The sequence below is a fragment of the Ictidomys tridecemlineatus genome, chromosome 16 (assembly GCF_052094955.1).
Source record: "Ictidomys tridecemlineatus isolate mIctTri1 chromosome 16, mIctTri1.hap1, whole genome shotgun sequence".
Taxonomy (NCBI): Eukaryota; Metazoa; Chordata; class Mammalia; order Rodentia; family Sciuridae; genus Ictidomys; species Ictidomys tridecemlineatus.
In genome coordinates this window covers 36,541,276-36,557,800 of record NC_135492.1, presented here as the reverse complement: position 1 = coordinate 36,557,800, position 16,525 = coordinate 36,541,276, and the positions used below count along the sequence as shown (strand labels likewise).

At 56.1% G+C, this 16,525-nt stretch overlaps 1 protein-coding gene across 1 annotated transcript in view; it reads left to right on the top strand.

The window, feature by feature from the left end:
- The window catches only part of Mgll (monoglyceride lipase), a 61,494-nt gene that overhangs the window by 27,673 nt on the left and 17,296 nt on the right, over positions 1-16,525 (top strand). The window contains 2 exon segments of the mRNA XM_078033896.1: positions 14,651-14,787; positions 14,957-15,067. Coding sequence (XP_077890022.1) covers positions 14,651-14,787; positions 14,957-15,067 — 248 coding nt within the window.

Genomic DNA, 16,525 nt, shown 5'->3' with positions numbered 1-16,525 from the left:
TATGGGAACAGAATCCCCCCAGGGCTCTCATTTCTCAAGGAATGTGTTCATCGTTCCTTCAAGAAACATGGATTGAGGAGTATCGTCCTGGGGGTTTTCACGGCGGAACAGAGAAAGGAACGAGTCAGGGTTGGGAACCTCGATGCAAAAGTTCAGCTCCAAATGGGTTTTTTTTGGACGTTTTGCCCGTCAGGAACGGTACGGAATTCTTTATTTTATTGTAAAAAAAAAAAAGAATATAAAAAGGAATGAAATAGCCGGGCGTGGTGGGGGGCACGCCTGTCATCCCAGCACTGGGGAGGCTGAGGCAGGAGGATGGAAATGGAGGCCAGCCTCAGCCACTGAGCGAGGCCCTGAGCAGCTCACGGAGACCCTGTCTCTAAATAAAATAGAAAAAGGGCTGGGGACGGGGCTCCGTGGGTTCAGCACCCCCTGGGTTCCATCCCCAGCACCCCGCCCCCCCCAAAAAAGGAAGAAGTAGGGTGTGTGCTGGCTTCTGGTACCCACGTCCCTTGCAGATGCCACCTGTCCATGCGGGGCTCCTGCTGAAACCCGGCGGTGGCTGCGGGGAAGAGTCTGTTTTGCGAGCCAGAGCCTCTCTGAAGTGGGAGCTCCAACAGCATGTGACCAGGACACGCCAGCCCACCGAGCACTAAAAATAGACGGTGGCGGCGCTGCCAACTGTCAGGGCCAGCCGGGGAGCAGCCGGGGAGAGCGGGGCAGAACGGCGCCCAGCAGAAGTCCCCCCTGGAAAAAGGAGCCATCAGCTGGCCCCACGAGGCTTCCTCCTGAAGCCTCTGTGGCCACTTCCAAATGGCCACCAGCCGGGACATAAGAAGTGACCCGTGTCCCCCTCTGGTGACACCCTTTCTCAAGGCCTCCACAGCTTGGATTTAATTTCAGTTCTGCAGGTCGCTTCCGAGTCAGATAGAGGGACTGGCTTTATTTGGCAGAGGAGAGCGCACGCCCGTCACCCCAGCAGCTCGGGAGGCTGAGGCAGGAGGATCGCAAGGTGGAGGCCAGCCTCAGCCACTTAGCGAGGTGCTGAGCAACTCAGCGAGACCCTGTCTCTAAATAAAAATATGAAAAGGGGCTGGGGACGGGGCTCAGGGGTGGAGCACCCCAGGGTGCAATCCTCAGGACACCCCCCCCCCGAAAAAAAAAAGTAGCTTCTGAGGCTGACTTCCAACTTTCGATCCTCCTGCCTCGGCCTCCTGAGCCACTGGGATGACAGGTGTGCGCCACGGCACCCGCCCCTTGGCTCCTGTTTGTCATGTGCCAGGCTGAGAGATTGATTATGCATTTGTGAGTGGCACAGGGACCCCGGTGAGGGGTAAGGACAGGCCCAAGGAGATGGGCGTCGATGGCCGGAGCAACCCCGGCATAGTGGAGCGCCGAGGTCCAACTGACCTTGTATATCCCAGCCTCTGGGGTGAACCAAGAGGTGATTTATAACCACAGAAACGGTTAGAAACGGCTGCCAGGAACCTTCTGGCTCCTCTTCTCCTGCAAGGGTGACATTTACGACTTGCAGCAGCGCCTGTCTTTTCTGCCTCGTTTCTAGAATAACATTCTCTCCCCAGCCCTCTCTAATCATTTGTCATTGATGTGATAAATCGACTGTTCCTCTCATTGTTTTCCTGTGGAATCTGACTTTGAAAGGCCTTTGGAAAGAGCAAGAGAGAGAGAGAGAGAGAGAAAAGAAAACTGGGGGTGACTCCCCTGTCCCCCCCCCGCCAACTCCCCGTACCAACCAACAGAAGCTGTAAAGAGATTGGCACTTGGTTTTGCAAAGTTAACGATGGAACATTCCCTGCAGAGAGGGTGAGAGGCTGTGGGCTGAATTATCCAAAGCTGCGTCGGCCGCTGCGGGGAGGCCCAGGGCACCGGGCAGACTGGGTTTCAGCCCCCCCCCCCCCCCCCAGCCGCATCCACATTTCCCTCTTGGCCCAAGATGGCTGCAGGGGTTCCAGCCATCACCTTTTACACTTTATCCTTATGAGATTCAGAAAGGAGGCCCCACTTCGATGTCAGAAGCCTTTTCTGGAGAAATCCATCCGTCCACTCCTTCCCTGTTCCCGTGATGTGGATTTGGTCACGTGGCCACACCTGACTGCTGGGGAGCCTGGGAGATACAGCGGGTGACTTGGGGACTGTTGTTGTCCATCTGAAGAAAATCTGAGCATTGGGTGTTGGGTAGGCAGATGACAGCCGCTGCCAGTTACTCTCCCCGCCTTGGGGAAGTGACAGGTTTCCCATTAGCCGTTGTGATTAAAGAAAGTCACCTCTGATAAGCACATTGACTTAAGTGGGGGGGGGACCCTGAGTTGACAGAGTATAGAACTATATTAAGTAAATAATGACACCCAGGCAGGGCTTGGCCACCAGGAAGTCGTCAAGGTGACGTCCAGGGGTCCCTTGGGGACAACAGAAGTTTGGATGCGTTCTCTGGGGACCGCAGCGGGGGAACTAGACCCGTCACTTTGGGTTCGGAGCAATAGTGACACATATTTTCAAAGCCACCCGAGTCCCCGCTGTTCTGAGTCACACTGCAAACATGTGGGGCCCCCCGTGACTGACTGAGGTGCTGCCAACCCTCCATTCAAAGCCCGACTCTCAGAACTTGTCATGAGAAGACCCTTGGAGGCCCATCTGGGGCCGTGGGAGGCCGCGGAGGTGGCTTGGTGGCAGAGTGAGTCTTACCTTTTTTTTTTTAAAACCACGGAATGAACCCAGGGCTGCTTCACCCCTGAGCCTCGTCCCCAGCCCTTTTTCTATTTTATTTAGAGACAGGGTCTCGCTGAGGGGCTTAGGGCCTCACTAAGTGGCTGAGGCTGGCCTCCACCTGTCGATCCTCCTGCCTCAGCCTCCCGAGCCGCTGGGATGACAGGCGTGGGCCCCTCCACCGCGCCCACCCGGCTGAGGATCTTTCCCCGTGACCCAGCTGTGAGCAAATATCGAAATTTCCCCTTTCCTTAAATATCCCTTGTCCCCTCCACTAACGACTCCGAGTCGAGCTCATGTGACCACGGTCTCAACTTTGGCTTGTCCCTTGTCCCTGACTCAGGAGAAGTAAAATGGGGTTGAACTGGGGTTTCGCCTTCTCCTTTTCTCTCTGAGGTTAAGCAGTGCGTGGGGGGGGTGCCCCGTGGGGACCCAGAGGCTGTGTGGGCGGAAAGGGCACAACCCGTGTCCCCAAGGGCGTCTCCTCGGGGAGTCACCAGCCGAGAAATGACACAGAAACCACTTCACTTCCATGAATTCATTTAATTGATTTGTTGGTGGGTCCCAGGGACTGAACCCAGGGGTGCTTCACCCTGACCCCCGTCCCCAGCCCCTTTTTCTATTTTCTTTAGAGACAGGGCCTCACTGAGTGGCTGAGGCTGGCCTCCACCTGGCGAGCCTCCTGCCTCAGCCTCCTGTGCCCCTGGGATGAGCCTGGGCCTCTCTGGACCTCTGTTTCCATCTTGGTGAAATGGAGACCAGCCCCGCCCAGAAGTGTTGGTGCAAACACAAGTCACACTTAACACAGAGAGAGCTGAGGAGTCGCATCTTATGGTTGAGGAGAGTCAGCCAGAGGGGGAAGGAGGCTTAGGGCTTCCGACGTACGGATAAGGTCAGCCTCCATATCTGGGGGGGGGCTCTGAATTGGACCGACTGGGGATTAAAATATTTAAAAATAAGAAGTTAGCGGGGTGCCGTGGCGTACATGTGTCATCCCAGGGACGACTGGGGAGGCTGAGGCAGGAGGATCGAAAGGTGGAGGCCAGCCTCAGCCACGGTACATGAGAGGCTGGGCGTAGGCTCTCTGCAAATATGAGGCCACTTTCTACCAGGGATTTGAGCCTCTGTGGCTTTGGATATCCCTGGGGACCCGGGCTCAATCTCCCTCATTCACTGAGGAAACGCGGTGCATGTGGGTTTCTCTCTGATGTCACCTTTTATGGGTGTGGGAGGCACAGCAGGGTGGAGTCCCTAAAGGGGGACATTTTCTCATGTGGGTCTAAGCAGCTCCTTCTCTGCAGGGGCGCAGAGGGGCTGGGGGGTAAGCGAGCTGGCGACGTGGGTGGCAGGCCTTTATGCATTTGTACCACGGTGACTTCCTGTTCTCTAGTCCTTAAAATTTTTTGTTATGGACGGACAGAAGGCTTTTATTTTATTTATTTGTTTTTATGTGGTGGAGGGAACCCCAGGGCCTCACACCGTGCTAGGAGAGTGCCCTGCCACGGAGTCCCTGTCCCCAGCCCGTTTTAGGTTTGATTTTAGAGACAGGGTCTCGCTGAGCTGCTTCGTGTTAAAATGGCCGAGGCTGGCCTCCAACTTGCCATCCTCCTGCCTCAGCCTCCCCCAGCCATGACGATTCCAAAGCGTGTGCCACCACCGCTCCTGGCTTGCTCTATTTTTTTTTTTTTTTTGATGAGTCGCTTTTGAAAGTACAGCATGACACAGCGACACTGTGAGGCTTGGTGGGAGGAGATATGGCCATCAGATCCCTAAATGCACAGATGAAGAAATGTAGGACCAGAGAGGGCAAGGGGTCTTTCTCAAGTCCACCCAGCAATTGAGGGGCAAAATGAAATCTTTTGATTCCCAGCCCATGGTCCCAAGCCATCTATTTTGTTCTCTTTGTCCCTTAGATGTCCCCTCCACAGCCAACCAAGAAGACAAAACTGCCCCCCCCATGTCACCAGGAAGCAAACCAGACATGGAAGGGGCTTCTCACTAGGAAGCCACCACCCCCCATCTGTCCCCTCTTCCCCCTCTGGCCCTGCCCCACACACGTAGCCAAGGGATCCTGTTCCACCCAAGGGAGACTATGTCCCTCCTCTGCCCCACATCTCCCATGGCTCCCACCTTCCCTGGTCAAAGTTGCAGTCTCCACAAAAGCCTGCAAGCTCCAAAGGATCTGGCTCCACCCCTGGCTCCACCCACAGCTCCACCCCCCTGCTCTACCCTGGCTCCACCCACGGCTCCACCCCAGCTCTACCCCCAGCTCCACTTCTGGCTCTATCCAGGCTCCACCCCTGGCTCCACCCACAGCCCCACCTCCAGCTCCACCCCCAGCTCCACCCCCAGCTCCACTCCTGGCTCCACCCACAGCTCCACCCCCTGGCTCCACCCTGGGCTCTATCCAGGCTCCACCCCTGGCTCCACCCACAACCCCACCTCTGGCTCCACCCCCAGCTCCACTCCTCCACTCCCAGCTCCACCCCCAGCTCCACCCCCTTCATTTGAAATGAAGTTGAATTGGAAATAAAGGCATAGAGAAGGTCATCGGCACACACTTTTCCTTTTATAATGAATGTCACCTGCATCTCAAGGAAACTGATGGCAGGGAAGCTTGCTGAAACTTTGCTTTGGTCCTGGTCAGTCAGGGGATGGTTTTTATTTGAGGGTTTTCATCAAATGCTGTACTTCAGAAGTTCTGGTGAAAATGTTGATTATTTTTTTAAAAAAAATGTCTTTTTTGCTGGGCACCGTGGTGCACACCTGTCATCCGCACAGCTTGGGAGGCTGAGGCAGGAGGATCACCATGTGGAGGCCAGCCTCTGAAACTGAGCGAGGTCCTAAGCAGTGAAATCCATCAGGCCTGTTCTGAGAGGCGGCTGCGCCTGAGCCCCATGCGGCACTCGGAGGAGTCAGGATCTGGGTCCAGGGAGGCAGGCTTTGCTCAGGTCCCAGGGATCTCAACCCATGGAGACCCGTGCTTCATGCTGCTGAGTGACAGTGGGACTGGGGATGCATGCAGAAGGCAGGGGGAGGCCGCAGGGCAGAGGTGATGTCTATGAGGGTTTTGAAGATAGAATAGGAGTTTGTGAGCTTGGCAGAAGAGGGTACCGTTGCAAGTAAAGGAAATTACATTTGCAAAATTTAAAAAAAAAAAAAAAATATATATATATATATAGAATCTGGTTCCTGAGCAAAAAGAGGCCCGTGAGCTAAGGGTGGAGCTGAGGGTGGAGCCAGGGGTGGAGCCAGGGTGGAGCCAGGGGTGGAGCTGTGGGTGGGGCCAGGGTGGGCCAGGGGTGGATCCAGGGTGGTGCTGTGGGTGGAGCTGTGGGTGGAGCCAGGGGAGCTGTGGGTGGAGCCAGGGGTGGAGCCAGGGTGGTGCTGTGGGTGGAGCCAGGGTGGTGCTGTGGGTGGAGCCAGGGGTGGAGCCGGGGGTGGAGCCAGGGTTGGGGCAGGGGTGGATCCAGGGTGGTGCTGTGGGTGGAGCTGTGGGTGGGGCCAGGGGAGCCAGGGGTGGAGTCATGGGTGGAGCCAGGGTGGAGCCAGGGGTGGGGCAGGGGTGGAGCCAGGGTGGCGCTGTGGGTGGGGCCAGGGTGGGGCAGGGGTGGAGCCAGGGTGGTGCTGTGGGTGGAGCCAGGGGAGCCGGGGGTGGAGCCAGGGGTGGAGCTGTGGGTGGAGCCAGGGGTGGAGCCAGGGTTGGGCAGGGGTGGAGCCAGGGTGGCGCTGTGGGTGGAGCCAGGGGAGCCGGGGGTGGAGCCGGGGGTGGAGCCAGATCCTGCAGAGCTTGCAGGATTTTGTGGGGACTCCGACTTTGACCAGGGAAGGTGGGAGCCATGGGAGGTGTGCAGCGGAGGGGGACATAGTCTCCCTGGGATGGGACAGGATCCCTGGCTGTGTGCGGGGGGCAGAGCTGGAGGGGGGAAGAGGGGACAGATGGGGGGTGGTGGCTTCCCAATGAGAAGCCACTTCCATGTCTAGTTTGCTTCCTGGTGACATGGGGCCATCTTCTTCCAGCGTCCCCGAGTGGACTTCCCTCTGCGTGCATCTGTGTCCTCCTCTGTCTTTTAAGTCACCAGCCATATTGGATTAGGGTCCCCTGAAGGGCCTCATTAAGGAAGCTGCTCCAAATACAATTTCACTCTGAGGTCCCAGCAGCTCAGGAGGCTGAGGCAGGAGGATCGCAAAGTGGAGGCCAGCCTCTGCAAAAGCGAGGCCCTCAACAGCTCAGGGAGACCCTGTCTCTAAATAAAATAGAAAAAGGGGCTGGGGACTGGGCTCAGGGGTGGAGGGCCCCTGGGTTCAATCCCCAGGAGTCCCCACCTAGCAGGGAGCAGTAGTTCTGCAAACAGAGCTGTCATTTTGCTATCACGCCGTGACACTGGATTTGGGGACTCTGGGCACAGAGGCAGGAGGAAGGGAGGGTTTCCGAGGGGAGCTGTGGGTTGAGCAGGCTTCGCACAGGGGGTGAGGGGGTGTTCCAGATGGAGGAGAGGGCGTGCACACGGGTGCAAAGAGGACTGAGTGGGTGGTCCCTGGAGCCCGGGAGGATCGAGATCAGAGAACTGGGCCCCTGGCCAGGGGCCTGTCCCTTCCCCAAGACCCAGGCCACACCGCCAGACATGCCCCACACCCAGCCCGTCAGAGGGCAGGAGTTGAACAGGGGTCCCGGGAGCTTCCCGCTCCTGAGTAGGAGGGACAGACACAGGACAAGAAAGAGAGAAGCCGGGTGCAGTGGCCCACACCGGTAATAATCCAGGCAGCTCGGGAGGCTGAGGCAGGAGGATCGCAAGGTGGAGGCCAGCCTCTGCCACTTAGCGAGGCCCCAGGCAACTCAGGGAGACCCTGTCTCTAAATAAAATAGAAAAAGGGCTCAGGGGTCAAGTGCCCCTGGATTCAATGCCCAGTAACAAAAAAAATAAGTAAAAATATAAAAAGGACAGAAGAACTTTCTAGAAGACAGTATCTCCACTCCCAAGTGGGCTCAGTCCCTGATGTAAAATAACAGGCGTCCAACTCAGAGACCTTCTTCTGCAGGGAAAACGAGGAAGGAGAAGAACCGTCTCGGTGGATGGGAGGTGGCAGAGGAGGGAAGGGTCGGGAGAGACAGGAATGCTGGGCGGCTGGGAGAGCAGGGTGGAGATTCCTTAGAAAACTGGGAATGGAGCCACCATGGGACCTGGCCGTCCCACTCCTCAGTTTATACCCAAAGGACTTAAATCAGCACACGACAGGGACACAGCCACATGGATTGCTACAGCAGCTCAATTCACAAAAGCTAAGCCAGGCAACCAACCTCCGTGCCCCTCAGCAGATGGACGGATAAAGAAACTGTGATCTAGATACACAGTGGAATATTACTCAGCCAGCAAGAAGGATGAAACGATGGCATTTGCTGGTCAATGGATGGAGCTGGAGTGAAATCAGCCAGTCCCCAAAACCAAAGGCTGAGCGTCCTCTCTGATATGGGGTCGGTCCTGCCCCGTGGCTGGTTTCTCAGTCTTAGGAAAATGGGAATCCGGGCCTCCTCCCTCCTCTGGTCCTCACTACTGAGTCTCCTGCTCCATTCCAATACTTTTCTTTTTCTTCCTAGTACCCAGGATGGAACCCCGGGGGTGCTTCACCCCTGAGCCCTGTCCCCAGCCCTTTTTATGTTTTATTTAGAGACAGGGTCTCGCTGAGTGGCTCAGGGTCTTGCTCAGTGGCTGAGGCTGGCCTCCAACTTTCGATCCTCCTGCCTCAGCCTCCCGAGCCGCTGGGATGACAGGCGTGCACCACGGCGCCCCGGCTTCCTCTTGCTTTCTGAAGATAGCTTTTTCTGCAGACTCCTGGGTAAATGCAGTTATCCCCGATGTCAGTTTTCACAGACAGGGAAACCGAGAATCCCAGTAGTGACTAGTTGGTCAAGTTCCCCCGCAGCCACCAAGCAGCAGTCAGGATCTGAACCCACGTCTCGCCCCTTTGCTTCAGGTCTGTGTCCTTTCCGCCGTTTTCCAGAAATTCTGCCCCTGCGGACGGGTTTGATGGCACAGGGGCACGTGGATCCGTCAAAACATAGTCTCTCTATTTTTCCAACCCAAATAGCGGTGACAGAGAGAGAGAGAGAGAGAGAGAGAGAGAGAGAGAGAGAGAGAGCATCGTTTAAAAAATCAAGCTCGTCTGGATTTAGAATTCAGTATTCTGCAAAATCTGGGTCATGTTGCTTCTTCTTTTGACATTTCCCCCTCTCTATAGGGATCAGAGAATATGCAAGGGTTTTTTTTTCTTTTTTTTTAATATATATATATCACACTTTTTTTTTTCCTGGATGTTCAAAGGCCCTGGGGTCACTTGGAAAGCCAGGGGCTCAAGCCTCATCCTGGCTGCAGACTTCTGGTTCCCTGATCCACCGCATCCTGCAAGTTTCTGGGGATGTGTGTGTGTGGGGGGGTGAAGCATGTCCCCCACCCGACAGCTGTCACCTGGGTAGAAGCAGCCAGAGGCCCCTTTGTCCCCAGGCGACTGGATCCCAGAGATGCCAGACAGAAGGTGCCCAGTTCCTGCCCAGAGCCTCACCCTTCCTGAGAGAGGAGGCTCAGAGCCTCCCTGGGTGAGAGAGAGAGAGAGAGAGAGAGAGAGAGAGAGGGAGGATCTGACTTGGGATCTCTAGCCATATGCTGAGCGCTGGCATCGTGATGCGTCGCCCAAGCTGTTGTTCAATTAGTAAAGAAATTAATTTCTGCTTTTATTTATCTGCTCTGCAGAACGGAGAGCCGGGCTCCCGGGCAGAGGAGGGGACACAGATATATCTACGTAGCCACCAGGGGAGGTGGTCTGTCCCCCACCCCCTCCTTTGGTGTAGGGGAACCAGGAGATCCAGAGGTGACACCGGGAGGTCCCCAGGGTCCCCGGGGAGGGGAACTTTGGAAACCATCGGCCAACCCCAGAGGAGGAAGTGGCTTTGGTTGTGGGGAAACAGACGCCAGGTCCAATACCGGCCTGGCATCTTCAGACGCACTTGCCCGCTGCAGGGCTGGACGGGCAGCCACCGGAAGATTGAGCAGCAAGCCACAGCAGGGGACAGAGAGGGACAGATGGCCCGTCTGTGGCCTCTTGGCGGGCAGGCTGGCGGGGGGCTCGGGGCTCAGGCTGCAAGATGCCTCCGATCCTGGAAGATGGCTTGTGCCCAAGGCCACTCTTTGGCCTCCTGTCCTCCTCAGCTTGCAACGCCCACCCCCTACACAGGGAGTTTAGTGAGCATCTACTACGTGCCCGGCCGGCTCTGCGCACAACTCCGTCTCCTCCCAGCCCTCTGTGCGCGAGCTTCCTGCCTTTCCCCCAGATTGCAGGTAGACAGCAAGCGCTTCCTAAGCAAGCCTCTTCTGCCACATTATGATGTCCCTAGCTGAATGTGCAATAGCGCTTGGTCATCGTCTCCCTTCAGCAAAACAGCACGGGGAAAGGGGGTGGGGGCCCTGCACCCTGACCAGGCCCAGACTGGGCAGAAATGGACAGATCTGTCCCCTTGCTTGGAGGGAAGTTTGAACCTCCTCCCCCCCCCCCCCCCCCCGGGCAGAAACCACTTCCTGCGTCTGTGTTTGCGGCACAACTGGGTCCTTGCACTCTCTTGAGACAGAAAGCGCCGACCTCTGGCCTTTGTCGAAATCACCAGAATCCTAAGGTCCGCCTCCCAGGCTGGCTGCACCTTTCTCTCCCGAAATAGGAAAACTAGAGAGCCAGGTGCGGTGGCCCGCGCCTGTCCATCTCAATGGCTGGAGGCTGAGGCAGGAGGATCGCAAGGTGGAGGCCAGCCTCAGCCAAAGCAAAGCCCTGAGCCACTCAGCAAGACCCTGTCTCTAAATAAAATAGAAAAAGGGCTGGGGATGGGGCTCAGGGGAAAAGAGCCTCTGAGTTCAATCCCTGGCGCCCAAATCAATCAGTAAAAATCTTGTGCGTGGTTAAATGCAACCTAAACAAAGTCAAAAGACAAATGACCACGTCATATATAAAGAGCTCTGAAATATCAACAAGAAATGCAAAACCTGGAGACAAAAAAAAAAAAATGACCAAGGACGTGAACACTCAGCTCACCTAAAAGGAAATAATGGCTCTTAAAATCTGAGCTGGTCAACCTTATTATATGGGCAAAAATCCAAATGTCCTGGTGCAAGAGACAGACCCTTTCCCATGCCTCAGGGAGGGGATCTAAGGTAGCACATCCCACGTGGAGGGCGACTGGGGAATGGAGAGAAAGTCACTTCCACCATTTCCACCAGGCAGCCGCGTGTCTAGGCATTTACCCCAAAGACACAGCGTCACGAATAGGAAGTGAGATGTTCCCAGGTTATTGAGTGTAGCCAAATGTTTACTCAACAAGAGGCTGGAAACAACCCAAGTGTTTCTCCAGCGACGAGACGAGACGCTGCTTAAATAAACCTCGGCTCACCCACACACCATCACGGGGGGAGGGAGAGGGCTGGGCGCCTGTCACGGCCCAGAGAGATGGCAGGATCCACGGAGGGGGAACCAGCAGCACCCAGGGGCTGGGGGGTGAGCTAGACGGTGAGGAGGGGGAAGAGGGTGGGTGGGTGGTGGATGGTGGATGGTGGATGGTGGATGGTGGATGGTGGATGGTGGATGGAGGATGGTGGATGGTGGATGGTGGATGGTGGATGGTGGATGGATGGTGGATGGTGGATGGATGGATGGTGGATGGTGGGTGGTGGATGGTGGGTGGTGGATGGTGGATGGTGGATGGATGGTGGATGGTGGATGGTGGATGGTGGATGGTGGATGGTGGATGGTGGATGGTGGATGGTGGATGGTGGGTGGATGGTGGATGGAGGATGGTGGATGGTGGATGGTGGATGGTGGATGGTGGGTGGATGGTGGATGGTGGATGGATGGTGGATGGTGGATGGTGGATGGTGGATGGTGGATGGTGGGTGGATGGTGGGTGGTGGATGGTGGATGGTGGATGGTGGATGGTGGATGGATGGTGGATGGTGGATGGTGGATGGTGGATGGTGGGTGGATGGTGGATGGTGGATGGTGGATGGTGGATGGATGGTGGATGGTGGATGGTGGATGGTGGATGGTGGATGGTGGATGGATGGTGGATGGTGGATGGTGGATGGTGGATGGATGGTGGATGGTGGATGGTGGATGGTGGATGGTGGGTGGATGGTGGATGGTGGATGGTGGATGGGTGGATGGTGGATGGTGGATGGATGGTGGATGGTGGATGGTGGATGGATGGTGGGTGGTGGATGGATGGTGGATGGTGGATGGTGGATGGTGGATGGTGGGTGGATGGTGGGTGGTGGATGGTGGATGGTGGATGGTGGATGGTGGATGGATGGTGGATGGTAGATGGTGGATGGATGGTGGATGGTGGGTGGTGGATGGTGGGTGGTGGATGGTGGATGGTGGATGGATGGTGGATGGTGGATGGTGGATGGTGGATGGTGGATGGATGGTGGATGGTGGATGGTGGATGGTGGATGGTGGATGGTGGATGGTGGATGGTGGATGGATGGTGGATGGTGGATGGATGGTGGATGGTGGATGGTGGATGGTGGATGGTGGATGGTGGATGGTGGATGGATGGTGGATGGTGGATGGTGGCTGGTGGATGGTGGATGGATGGTGGATGGTGGATGGTGGATGGTGGGTGGTGGATGGTGGATGGTGGATGGTGGATGGATGGTGGATGGTGGATGGTGGATGGTGGATGGTGGATGGTGGATGGTGGATGGTGGATGGTGGATGGATGGTGGATGGTGGATGGTGGATGGTGGATGGTGGATGGTGGATGGTGGATGGTGGATGGTGGATGGATGGTGGATGGTGGATGGTGGATGGTGGGTGGATGGTGGTGGTGGATGGTGGATGGTGGATGGTGGATGGTGGATGGTGGATGGATGGTGGATGGTGGATGGTGGATGGTGGATGGTGGATGGATGGTGGATGGTGGATGGATGGTGGATGGTGGATGGTGGATGGTGGATGGTGGATGGTGGATGGTGGATGGTGGGTGGATGGTGGGTGGTGGATGGTGGATGGTGGATGGTGGATGGTGGATGGTGGATGGTGGATGGATGGTGGGTGGTGGATGGTGGATGGTGGATGGTGGATGGATGGTGGATGGTGGATGGTGGATGGTGGATGGTGGATGGATGGTGGATGGTGGATGGTGGATGGTGGATGGTGGATGGTGGATGGTGGATGGTGGATGGTGGATGGTGGATGGATGGTGGGTGGTGGATGGTGGATGGTGGATGGTGGATGGATGGTGGATGGTGGATGGTGGATGGTGGATGGTGGATGGATGGTGGATGGTGGATGGTGGATGGTGGGTGGTGGATGGTGGATGGTGGATGGTGGATGGTGGGTGGATGGTGGGTGGTGGATGGTGGATGGTGGATGGTGGATGGTGGATGGTGGATGGATGGTGGGTGGTGGATGGTGGATGGTGGATGGTGGATGGATGGTGGATGGTGGATGGTGGATGGTGGATGGTGGATGGTGGATGGTGGATGGTGGATGGTGGATGGTGGATGGTGGATGGATGGTGGATGGTGGATGGTGGATGGTGGATGGATGGTGGATGGTGGATGGTGGATGGTGGATGGTGGGTGGTGGATGGTGGGTGGTGGATGGTGGATGGTGGATGGTGGATGGTGGATGGATTGTGGATGGTGGATGGTGGATGGTGGATGGATGGTGGGTGGTGGATGGTGGGTGGTGGGTGGTGGGTGGTGGGTGGGTGGATGGACGGAGAGAAAGAGATGACATATAAAAACAAACAAATTACATCTATTTTCGCAAAAACAAATGCTTGGAGGAGAACCCCCAAAGATGATTAATAAAATGTTCAACCACAATGGAAAAGGGGGCGTTGGGGGCCGTGGGCAGAGCCCAACTCCTCTCTGTGCATCTTTTCCATCTATTTCTGACTCTTAAGCCCAATAAATATTTGCCTGTTTGGAATAGAAAATGCATTTGAAAATCAAAAAGACAGAAACCGATCCTGGGTACCAAGTGCAATTGGAAATGAATGAATGTAGCTGATTAGCAAAGGAGCGACTTTAGCACACAGAGAGGGATAGGGTCAGGGTCAGAAGCGATGATATTAGGCGACTATTATTCATTTATTTAGATGAGACAATAGTAAAATAGGATCATAGTTACCAGAAAAATGTCCTTTTTGGGGGGAGACACCAGGGATTGAATCCAGGGGTGCTTCACCCCTGAGCCCCGTCCCCAGCCCCTTTTTCTATTTTATTGAGAGACAGGGTCTCGCTGAGTGGCTCAGGGCCTTGCTCAGTGGCTGAGGCTGGCCTCCAACTTGCAATCCTCCTGCCTCAGCCTCCCGAGCTGCCAGGAGGACAGGGGTGCACACCACTGCATCCGACTTAGTAATATGTTTTGAAAAGGAGAAATAAAACCCTCACAGGAGAGAGAACCCGAGGTTTGGCTGAGGAGAGGTTTGCCTGAGGACCAGGGGGGCCGGGCAGCGAGACAGGTGGGCTGGGCAGAGGGGAGGCTGGGGGTTCCTGGGGGACAGGCTGGTGGGAAAGAGGTGTTTGGGGTCTGAGCACAGGGGGCTGCCCTGGTGACGCGGTAGCTGTGTGATCTTGGGCAAGTTGCTTAACCTCTCTGTGCTTTGGGTTTCGTAATCTGTCCAAGGCCCAGAGAGGGAGAAGAATTCCGAAGTTCCAAAAGGATCTGAGGCAGCCTCAGGAACTTGGTGAGACCGTGTCTCAATTTAGAAAAAAAAAAAGAAAAAATAAGTAGCAGAGAATCTTGGGTTTAATCCTGGGGGGGGGGTCTGTTAAATGAGATGATATATTGAAAAAAATTGGAAAGGGTTCAATGAGATGCTGCGTGGATGGGTTCAAGGACTCAGCGGGCTCACTTTTCCCTCTGGCTCCTTCTGCAGTCGGCCACGGGCAGAGCGAAGGGGAGAGGATGGTGGTGTCTGACTTCCACGTTTTCGTCAGGGACGTGCTACAGCACGTGGACGTCATGCGGAAGGACTACCCCAGCCTCCCTGTCTTCCTCCTGGGCCACTCCATGGTAAGCAGACCCCGCCCCTGATGACAGGCTCACCACCCCTGTCCTCCCTCCCAGCAGCAGCTCCTGGAGGCCGAGGCAGGAGGATCGCAAGGTGGAGGCCAGCCTCAACCACTGAGCCCCTGAGCCACTCAGCGAGACCCTGTCTCTCTGCCCCTTTGGCTTTTTTCAGGGAGGTGCCATTGTGATCCTCACAGCGGCGGAGAGGCCGGGCCACTTCTGTGGGATGGTCCTCATCTCACCCCTGGTTCTGGCCAATCCCGAATCTGCAACGACTTTCAAGGTAAAGGGCTTTCTGGGGGGGTGTGTGCGGTCCCCCGCGGTCCCCCGGGTCGTGCATGCCTTCCTGTGAGCTAGAGGCTGCGTCAAAGGGCCCAGGGCCACGGTGCCAAAGTTTGCACAAAGATCCTCGTGCCCCTGGGGACCTGTAGCCTCCAAAGTCCGCTGCTGCGTTTCCCCCAAAGACAAAGGAGAGGCACAGGGGCCTTTCCTGCTCTGCGCCGGTTCTTTCTGCCAAGTTGCATAGGAGAATAGGCTTCTGTGTGTCATCTGTCCCCAAAGTCACTCACAGGCGAGGCCTGAGCTATTTTTATTATTATTATTATTATTTTGGAACAGAACCTTCACCCACTTGGACAGGAAATGCACAGCGAAGGGCAATTCTCAGCAATTGCTAATGGCCACCGAGAAGGGTGTTTGTTCCCTCCAGTTCCTCTCTGTCCCCCGACTCCAATGGGGTTCATTGGGATTAGCATGCGTGGGGTGGGGGCTCTGGGATTCTCTTGACAAGAGAATGGGGAAGGAGAGGAAACCAGTCCCCTCTCTGCTTGATCCCAGCAGCTCGGGAGGCCGAGGCAGGAGGATCGCAAGGTGGAGGCCAGCCTCAGCCACTTAGCAAGGCCCTGAGCCACTCAGCGAGGCCCTGTCTCTCAATAAAATAGAAAAAGGGGCTGGGGACGGGGCTCAGGGGTTAAGTGCCCCTGGGGTCAATCCCTGGGACCAAATAGAGTTGTTTTTTTATTTTCTAATCCACATCCACAGGCCTGATCCTGGGCTCCATGGAGGCTAATGCACCTTCAGGGCACTCCATCACTGAAATGCACCAGGGACGCTTTTGCGCCCTGCTTGACACTTCCCCTAATGACTGTGATGAAGCCACAGGAGCCCGAGCGAGCGTCCAAGGCTTCTTACCTCAATGGGATGAGATGGGGGACACAGCGGGGGGACAGCGAGTTCCATCCTATTTCATGTGATTTCTATTTTTATTCTTCTGCTAACTGGGGTCTGAACCCAGGGGGTGCTTCACCCCACAGCCCCCAGCCCCAGCCCCTTTTTAAAAAATATTTTATTGAGAGACACAGGGTCTCGCTGAGTTTGCTCAGGGCCTTGCTCAATGGCTGAGGCTGGCCTCCAACTTGCGATCCTCCTGCCTCAGCCTCCCTAGCAGCTGGGATGACAGGCCTGGGCCACTGTGCCCCTGATTTGGGTTTTGGAAGAACGGGGAAGCTCACGGCGTGCCATGTGCATTCTGTGCAAAGATCCTGGACAGTGTCTTAGGGCTGGGAAAGGCAAAGGCGTGTCCAGGACCCCTCCCCGCTGGCTGGTTTGGATTGACCAACCCCTTGTAGGAGGTCTCTCCCCCCCTCCCGGCCTCCCATGGGGCCCCCCAGCACTGACCCGCACAAGGGACACTTCTGGGCAGAGCCTGCGCTGTGACCTCTCAGAGACTGGCGCTAATAGA